Here is a 9,668-nt window from a genome sequence, read left to right as displayed (position 1 = left end):
CACCACCAATCGCTTGACAACTGATGGTGGTGTGTTTACGTCCCCGTAACTTAACGGTTCGGCAAAAGGAGAACGATAGAATAAGTACTGGGGTCGATTCATTTGACTTAAAATTCTCCGAGGCGGTGCCCCAGCATGGCCGCAGTCTGGGCAAGAGCCTTCTATTATAGCCCCGAACCGACCAAAGCCTTGTGAGTGGATTTGGCAGGCAGAAACTGAAAGAAGCCCCTCGTATATATGTGTGTGTGTGTGTTTGTGTGTCTGTCACCCAAACATCGCTTGACAACCGATGGTGGTGTGTTTACGTCCCCGTGACTTAGCGGTTCGGCAAAAGAAACCGATAGAATAAGTACTAGGCTTCCAACGAATAAGTCCTGGGGTCGATTTGCTCGACTAAATGCGGTGCTCCAGCATGGCCGCAGTCAAAAAGAGTATATATATATAAATATATATATATATATATATTGGCTTGCTCGCTTAGCCAGCGGGGTGGCGTCATTTGAAGGCTAAAACAATGCGAAGCGCATTGTGACCAGCGATGTGTAACAACATCTGATAGCCTGGTCGGTCACGGTGATATATATATATATATATACACACACACACCAAGTAAGTTAGGGGTTGTGGATCCAACCCACTAAGGGATAATACTTATCCAATATACTGTTGGTATAATACCCATATATATATATAGATAGATATACACACACACTTATGTCTGTGTGCGTTATATATCTGAATGATCACAAATATAGCTGAGAACATTCGTATACAACTTCAACCAGAGGTTCAGGTGATATCTCGCAACATATTTCACTAATAGTTCACATTCCTACATCACTTTGTTAAGTAAATATGAAAGTTATATATAGTCTTTTCTTTATTATAGGCATATAGCCTGAATAAAAAGTTATATATACATCAGTAGTGGGCAACGCAAGTCCAGGAGGATGGTTCCATTTCTTGTAAATCCACACTGCAACCTGAATATATAAACAAAGAATTAAATAAATATGCCAAACTATATATCAAGTGGTCTATTTGAATTCGTCCGCTGTGATGAGCACCGCCGCCTATATAGGTTAACAGCACAGTCAATTTATCGGGCCGCACTTTAAATCTGGATATATTCATAACCACGAGCGCTCTAAATCAATACAACCCTTCTCACAGTGTTTCGTGTAAACTTTTTATTGCCACAATGGGATGTATATGTCCTTGTTTCGATAAGGTAAACGTCTATATATGTGTGTATTTTTATATGCATATAAATGTGTTGTATGTTTGTTTATATCTATTGTAATTATATTCTATTAGTGTAATTATGTTCTATTAGTGTAATTAACGTATTTTTGCTTTGTTTTTCTTTCTTTCGTCTTTGTTTTAACCGTACCCAATATTGTCGTCCCGTGAGGAAATGCTGGGTGACCCAACAGTTCGATGACTTTGTACCATAATGACTCCTAACATGCTTTTTCTCTTTCCTTTACCTAATTCAACTCGGTCAGCCTAATTGAAGGGAAGACCTCTCTTCACACGGACTTATAAAACATACCAAATACAGGAGAAATAGTTTTTATTCATTGTATTTTCTTTTCCGGATTGTTTTTTCTACTTTTTAAATGTGTGAAACTCCGACCAAGTTTTGCTTCTTGTGTGTGTGAGTTCAGTAGGGTTAAGACAATCCCGACGTTTACCTCCGAAAGTACTTTTACAGGTAGTTGTTCTCTGAAAAGTGCAAGCTATCCCTCTCATTTAGGGTCAGGATATATAAACGGATAATTCAAATTGACAGAAAAATTCGCACCTTCATTTCCGCCGTGGAGTATGAATAATTAGCATTTAAGATTGGAATTTATGATATTTTATTTCATTTCATGGTTGATTTTTCTTTCATTCTTTCAACAATTATTCCTCATCTCTTGAGTTTGTGAATCGAAATAGCAATGATTATCGACAGCAAAATCTTATAAAATGACGATCTTCTAAAAGAAGAAATTCCAATAAAGGGAAGAATATATTATAGTATAAATACTACATACATAATTTAAACTTGTGAGTTTTTTTTCTCTCCTTTATATAAACACCTTATATATTTAGGTTATGGCCGGTCCGAGTAACTAACAGTTTCACACCTGTAAATCTCTTAGTGACATAGGCATCGACGAGTCGCCTATACCGCTAAGAGCTTTATAGGTGCGGAACCAATGGTCACTCTCTGACCGGCCGGTAAAACACACATCTGTCTAAGTATAACTGTTCTAAAGTTTTATAGTGCACCTCTTTTTCGAATTCAAGACCTACTGGTCGATTATATATATATATACTTTATTCAAAAGCAGCAGAAAATTCAACAAAACCTGTTACTCTGAGTTTCACGTTCCCGTTCGTCGGACAGTTTTTGCTAGAATAAAAAATGTATATATATTTATATATATATATATTATATATATATATATATACATACATTGTGGGGCCAGAAGCCGCGCATCAAAGCCTTTGACAGTTTATTTGTTACGTTATACATTTTGTTCACCTTTGTACAAAAGTACGTGTGTGTTCATTATTTTATTGATATTTATTCGAAGTAAACCGAAGCCCGTCTTTGACAATTCTGGAGCATATTAAACTTATTTTGTGACTTTTGGCCCACTATCTGTGTGTGTGTTAGTTTGGTTGATGTATATTCATAACTCTTTATTTCCATGTTTTGGCCTTTTTATTTACATCCTCGTATTTCTCATGTAATTATTTTTCCCCCCAACAATACCTTCAGTTAGAAAAAAATCGATTATTCCACACATACGAGCCAAAATAAAGTAATTGTCACAAAGTTTAGTAAAACACCCGTGTGGTTTACGACACTCGGCTCACGATTGTAAGATAGTAGGTTCGATTCCCAGCGGTGCACCATGTCCTTGAGCAAGACGCTTTATTTCACGTTGCTCCAATCCATTCAGCTGGCAAAAATGAGTCGTACCTGGACTTCAAAGGGGCCAGGCTTATCGCCTGCATCGTGCTGAATCTCCCTGAGGACTACGTTAAGGGTACGCGTGTCTGTGGAGTGCTCAGCCACTTACACGTTAATTTCACGAGCATCAGGCTGTTTCTGTTGATCGGATCAACTTGAACACTGGTCAGGTGCCAGTTAAGCACCAGACCCGTCGTTATTGATGACGAGAGTAACTTTATATATATATAATATATATATATATATATGGTGGACGTAAAGAATGTGGACCGCACCCACTTTCGTTTTGGGTTTTTTTTAATATATATATATAATATATATATATATATATGTATATGTATATACAGAATCCCCCATTTTCGTGTACGGAGATTGATTCTGCAAAAAAATTTTTTTAAATTATAATAGGAAAATTTTAAAATGCCTTTTTTCGCGGTTCACATTCTTTACGTCCGCCGTTATGGGTAGATAGTTATGGCCGGTCTATGGAGATTATAGCTATCTTTATCTAGTAAAATAATATATATATATATATATATATATATAATATATATATATAAGGATGAAGTCAAGAGAATCTTAATTTGGAAAACCCTTCGTAATCCTCAAATAATTTGAACTTGCATTTCCGATATCTTCCCAAGCTAAAGGGTAAAAGCATTATATTATGTAATATACAAAAAATAAACCTAGCATGTTTCGACAAGTTTTTAATCTGATATCTATTATATTTCCGGGTTTAATTAAGAGGAAACGGACAAACAATGTTTAGGAACCAAAAACAAACTATTGTACTTTCTGTAACTTTGAACTTTCTTCTCTAAATACTCTGTTTGTAATCTGATGCAAGAAGAAAAAAACATCCTGCTCGAAATGAATTGTGACCCACAGGATTTTCCATCCTTCAATTTCACAAAGTATTGATAGTATACCACCAACACCACCACCACCGACCTCATTCCAGATACAATAATTTAAAGATAAAGCAATTTCTATTATGTTTGCGAAGTGAGTGGACTTCCACTTCAAAGTCCGTTTGCGTGTGTATATGTGTGTGTGTGTGTGTGTGTGTATATACATACACTCACACACATTGGCCCATGGCTGGTAGTTATTTCAAATACATACCACTGGCCAAATCGAGTCGTGTCTCTTGGCATACTTATATATTTCTTGGGTGAGAGCTAAGAAAGAGTTCATAAGTCACGGAAGAGTGCAATCGTACATCTGTCAGTAGAGTTGGGTATATTAATCGAAGTGTACCGTATATGGAGATCGAGTATCGATTTATATAAGACAGCAAAGAAATAAACTATTCTATGAATGTCAAGTTACAGCTGTTTCCAATAATAAGATGCAGTAGACTCGTACTTGAGTGCCTGAATAACACCTTATAGTTTCATCGGAGCCTTGACTATGAGGTTTATTCTTTTGTCATCTCATTTTCTTATTACTACTCTGTATATATGTGTGTGCACGCGCGTGTATATATATATCTACATATATATTTCTTTACTACCCACAAGGGGCTAAACACAGAGGGGACAAACAAGGACAGACAAAGGGATTAAGTCGATTATATCGACCTCGGTGCGTAACTGGTACTTATTTAATCGACCCCGAAAGGATGAAATGCAAAGTCGACCTCGGCGGAATTTGAACTCAGAACGTAACGGCAGACGAAATACGGCTACGCATTTAGCCCGGCGTGCTAACGGTTCTGCCAGCTCGCCACCTTTTATACATATATAATATAGAAATAATTTTTTAATATCTCAGAGATTTATGCAGTAGTGGTACGATAGAGTAGTTGTATACTGTCAACTTAATGTGACAGTCCCATGAAGGGAATCATACTACTGCTATTTAGCCCTAGGAAGCAGCAACGTTTCCTGTCGGCCTTGACACATTTCCTGTGTCCTTATGTCTGCAAGGGGAAGATAAGCACCTCCACCCAGCTAAGCCTGCATCCAGAGACTAGTTTCTGAGTTTTTGCTCTTCATCAGTCTGGTGGTGCTTATCTGTTGGGAAATCAGCAGTGTCACAATAACATTTCTTTTTCGTAAATTTGTATCCTTTGTCCATTATTAATTCTTGCCTGATCAAACTCCTAATTCATTGGTTAGCATGGTGGGTCCTCGTGTGCTAGTGTTTTGTTCATCATCAAAATCTATCTTCCTTGTCATTTCTATAAGTGTTTCCACGGTCATTGCTCTGAACTTTCTGGTCTAATACCTTCTGTCAAGGCATTTAAACATGTTACCCACTTCTTTTCCCAGCCCCATTTGTTTCCCTGTTGAACTTCCTTTTATTTAAATAGCTTCTTTCCTCAAACTGCTGCTCTCTGGAACTTGCTACCCTTGTCTTCTTCTCCCCCGGTTTATGATATCCAGTCCTTAAGCTTTCAGTAAACGGCTTTTGAATTTGTACCCCTCCCCTCTCACACTACACTAGTCTCAAGCCTTGAGACAATATCATTAACCCTTTCGCTACTTTATTTATTTTGAGATGCTCTGTGTTTCTTTCAATTAATTTTAAATATAAAGAATTTCACGGAGTGGTTGGCGTTAGGAAGGGCATCCAGCCGTAGAAACACTGCCAGATTTGACTGGGCCTGATGAAGCCTTCTGGCTTCACAGACCCCAGTAGAACCGTCCAACCCATGCTAGCATGGAAAACGGACGCTAAACGATGATGATGATGAACTTAGTTACCATTAAGCTAATGTTAGGAACATAAATTGTGACTAAGGTTTGGAAGATTTTAATCCAAAACTTATGAAAACAAGACATCTGTACTACAAAGCCAGGGGTGGTTTCAGCCAGGTTGGTAGCGAAAGGGTTAAGAATTGTTTCTCTATTATATATTTTAACCCTTTTGTTACCCTATTTCTGTTGAGATGCTCTGTGTTTCTTTCAATTAATTTTAAATATAACAAAGAATTTAGTAAAATAAACTTAGTTATCATTAAGCTAGTGTTAGGAACATTAATTGTGACTAAGGTTTGGTGGAAGATTTTAATTCAAAACTTATGAAAACAAGACATTTGTACTACAGCGCCAGGGGCAGTTTCAGCCAGGTTGGTAACGAAAGGGTTAAAGAAAAGCTTTGCTTCCACAGGAGCTGTAACAGTGGCAATTGGAGGCCAGTGGGGGATAAAGGTTCTCTCTGCTATGAAGGTACAGCAAAGGATGCAACTTTACAGTAGTTAATGATTTAAGAATAAAGCACGTACTCTTTTACTTGTTTCAGTCATTTGACTGCGGCCATGCTGGAGCACCGCCTTTAGTCGAGCAAATCGACCCCGGGACTTATTTTTTGTAAGCCCAGTACTTATTCTATCGGTCTCTTTTGCCGAACCGCTAGGTGACGGGGACGTAAACACACCAGCATCGGTTGTCAAGCAATGCTAGGGGGACAAACATATACACACACACACACACTTAGATATATATATATATATACATATATACGACAGGCTTCTTTCAGTTTCCGTCTACCAAATCCACTCGCAAGGCATTGGTCGGCCCGGGGCTATAGCAGAAGACACTTGCCCAAGATGCCATGCAGTGGAACTGAACCCAGAACCAAGTGGTTGGTTAGCAAGCTACTTACCACACAGCCACTCCTGTGCCTGTAAGTTGAAGGCTCACTCTGTAGTAAAACACTATTGTAATGGTTTTTTTTTTTTTTTTTGGTTTTTTTAACAGGACACTTCTCAGCCAGTAAATCAAACCACTCGCCTCCTCTCCGATCAAAGTTCTCGACATCATTTTCCAGTGGACAATGAAGATGACTCGACATGTAAGTTCAACTGTTCTTCTTCCATCTGTTTTGTTTTGCCTAATACAGTCATGAACGACCATGGGATTGCACCTAGACAGTTCCCCTAGACAGCATGGAAGACGGATATATAAGGATGACAATAAGTTCGTTAATTTATATGCTAAGTAACACTTTACATAATAAACCCTTTAAATCATGTTAGATTACTCTTTTACTTGTTTCAGTCATTTGACTGCGGCCATGCTGGAGCACGGCCTTTAATCGAGCAACTCGACCTCGGGACTTATTCTTTGTAAGCCCAGTACTTATTCTATCGGTCTCTTTTGCCAAACCGCTAAGTGACGGGGACATGAACACACCAGTATCGGTTGTCAAGCAATGCTAGGGGGACAAACACAGACACACATACACATATATATATATATATATATCTATATATATATATATATAATATATACGACAGGCTTCTTTCAGTTTCCGTCTACCAAATCCATTCACAAGGTATTGGTTGGCCCGGGGCTATAGCAGAAGACACTTGCCCAAGATGCCACGCAGTGGGACTGAACCCGGAACCATGTGGTTGGTTAGCAAGCTACTTACCACACAGCCACTCCAACTGTTCTTCTTCCATTTTGTTTTGCCTAATTGAGGGTAAAGGTCAAAGGCCCTCTTCAGTCATGAACGACCATGGGATTTCACGGAGACAGTTCCCCTAGACAGCATGGAAGAGGGATATATAATGATGACAATAAGTTCGTTAATTTATATGCTAAGTAACACTTTACATAATAAACCCTTTAAATCACGTTAGATTGCTTTTAATCTTTTAAATATTCCTTTCCAGATCAACGTTACCAACCGATACAACTAAAGGTGACTCTTATTAACAGTGTTGACAAACTTTTTAAGGTGAGTCCCTTTTAAATTGAAATATTTTATGCAACAGCACAGTGCCAGTGTGCTTGCCTGAAGGCGCATGGCTTAGTGGTTAGGGCATTCAGCTCGCGATTGCAAGGTCGTGAGTTCGATTCCCGGCGATGCGTTGTGTCCTTGAGCAAGACACTTTATTTCACGTTGCTCCAGTCCACTCAGCTGGCAAAAATGAGTTGTACCTGTATTTCAAAGGGCCGGCCTTGTCACACTCTGTGTCACGCTGAATCTCCCTGAGAACTACGTTAAGGGTACTCGTGTCTGTGGATTGCTCAGTCACTTGCACGTTAATTCCACGAGCAAGCTGTTCCGTTGATCGTATCAGCTGGGACCCTCGTCATCATAACCGACGGAGTGCTCCCTTCCCTGCCTGCACGCGTAATCCTGTCAGTTGATTTACCAAAACCTGTATGTTTTACAAAGCTTAAAATATCAAATGTTTTCTGTATTTTATGTGGTCTAGTGGCTAGGATTCCTGGCTTTCACTCAAGTGGCCCAGATTAGATTCCCAGCATGGAAACGCTAGATTTTATAGGTGCAGGCATGGCTGTGTGGTAAGAAGCTTGCTAACGAATCACATGGTCCTGGGTTCAGTCCCACTGCGTGGAACCTTGGGCAAGTGTTTAATGGGATAGTGATCTGTGCAGGATCATGAATTCCTTCCCGGAGGACTCCTATAAATTTATACCCGTGTGGTCCGGCCTGGACCCAGGTGCATGCTTCAATGAAGCAAGGATACTGGGCGGCCGGATAACCTGAACGAGTCTAGAAAATGTGAAACGTGACTTTTTGCGTGTTTTAGAAAAAAGAATTATGAACATTGTGTTTTTTATGTAAGAGGTTTATTGCCTCATTGTGTTTTTGGGGGGAAAAGGAAAAAAGAACATTGTTTTAGAGAAGCGAAAGTCAGCGGGCGCTTTTCGTCTTCTCCCATCATCATCATTTTTGCATCACCATCATTCATACCATTAATGTCCATGTCCAGCCCGCAAAGCTTCCATCTGTGTGATGCCCTTGTGGCAAATTATATGAAATAAAGAAGCTTGCTTCCCAACCACATGGTTTCAGGTTCAGTCCCACTGTACGGAATTTAGTTGATGGAAACTGAAAGAAGCCTGTATTTATGTGTTTGCATCCGCCATCACCACTTGACAACTTGACTGCTTCATATTCTTTATCATTATGTCCTGTGATCTGTTTGTCTTAGCCACATGAGCTAATATTTTATTGGGGTTACAGACCCAAATATTTTTCATACTTACATTGTGTCCTCTTCTTGACACCATTCCCCACTCACATTTATCACAGGCACCCTGAAGTGATCCCTCTTGATAATGGGATGAAATTGCTTTGATTTTTCAGTCAACGACTGATAAGGAACTTTTATACTTCTATCTTGTTCTGTGCATTGTATTTGTTGTTTGTTTTCTTTAATTTACTTTTAACTTGTGAAGACCTGTTGAGGCAAGTGAAAATCGAAATCGATCAACATCAATGGAATTTGTAGCTGGGATACCAGTGCCGGTGGTACGTAAGAGAACCATCCGAACGTGGCCGTTGCCAGCGCTGCCCCAACTGGCCTCGTGTCGGTGGCACGTAAAAAGCATGATCTGATTGTGGCCATTGCCAGCCTCGTCTGGCCCCCGTGCTGGTGGCACGTAAAAAGCACCATCCGACCGTGGCCGTTTGCCAGCCTTGTCTGGCACCTGTGCCGGTGGCATGTAAAAAGCACCCACTACACTCACGGAGTGGTTGGCATTAGGAAGGGCATCCAGCCGTAGAAACATTGCCAGATCAGACTGGGCCTGGTGCAGCCTTCTGGCTTCCCAGACCCCAGCTGAACAGTCCAACCCATGCTAGCATGGAAAGCGGACGCTAAATGATGATGATGATGAATTATGACCAGGTTGTTACAAATCATTCTTAATTTTTGCCAGTCTCTTAAGTCAGCAGTCCGCAATCTTTTCTGTATCACAGACCA

The 9,668-nt window shown here is 39.7% G+C and overlaps 1 protein-coding gene across 1 annotated transcript in view; it reads left to right on the top strand.

The window, feature by feature from the left end:
- Positions 1–799: 799 nt before the first annotated feature.
- Positions 800–9,668, top strand: part of LOC115227797 — a 15,773-nt gene continuing 6,904 nt past the window's right edge. The window contains exons 1-3 of the mRNA XM_029798528.2: positions 800–1,231; positions 6,682–6,775; positions 7,602–7,666. Coding sequence (XP_029654388.1) covers positions 1,202–1,231; positions 6,682–6,775; positions 7,602–7,666 — 189 coding nt within the window. The 5' untranslated portion in view covers positions 800–1,201. The remainder of the gene's footprint in view (positions 1,232–6,681; positions 6,776–7,601; positions 7,667–9,668) is intronic.

Source organism: Octopus sinensis, unplaced genomic scaffold, assembly GCF_006345805.1.
Source record: "Octopus sinensis unplaced genomic scaffold, ASM634580v1 Contig07184, whole genome shotgun sequence".
NCBI classification, from domain to species: domain Eukaryota; kingdom Metazoa; phylum Mollusca; class Cephalopoda; order Octopoda; family Octopodidae; genus Octopus; species Octopus sinensis.
The sequence above is the reverse complement of the archived record's forward strand: the minus strand, read 5'-3'. Positions and strand labels throughout refer to the sequence as shown.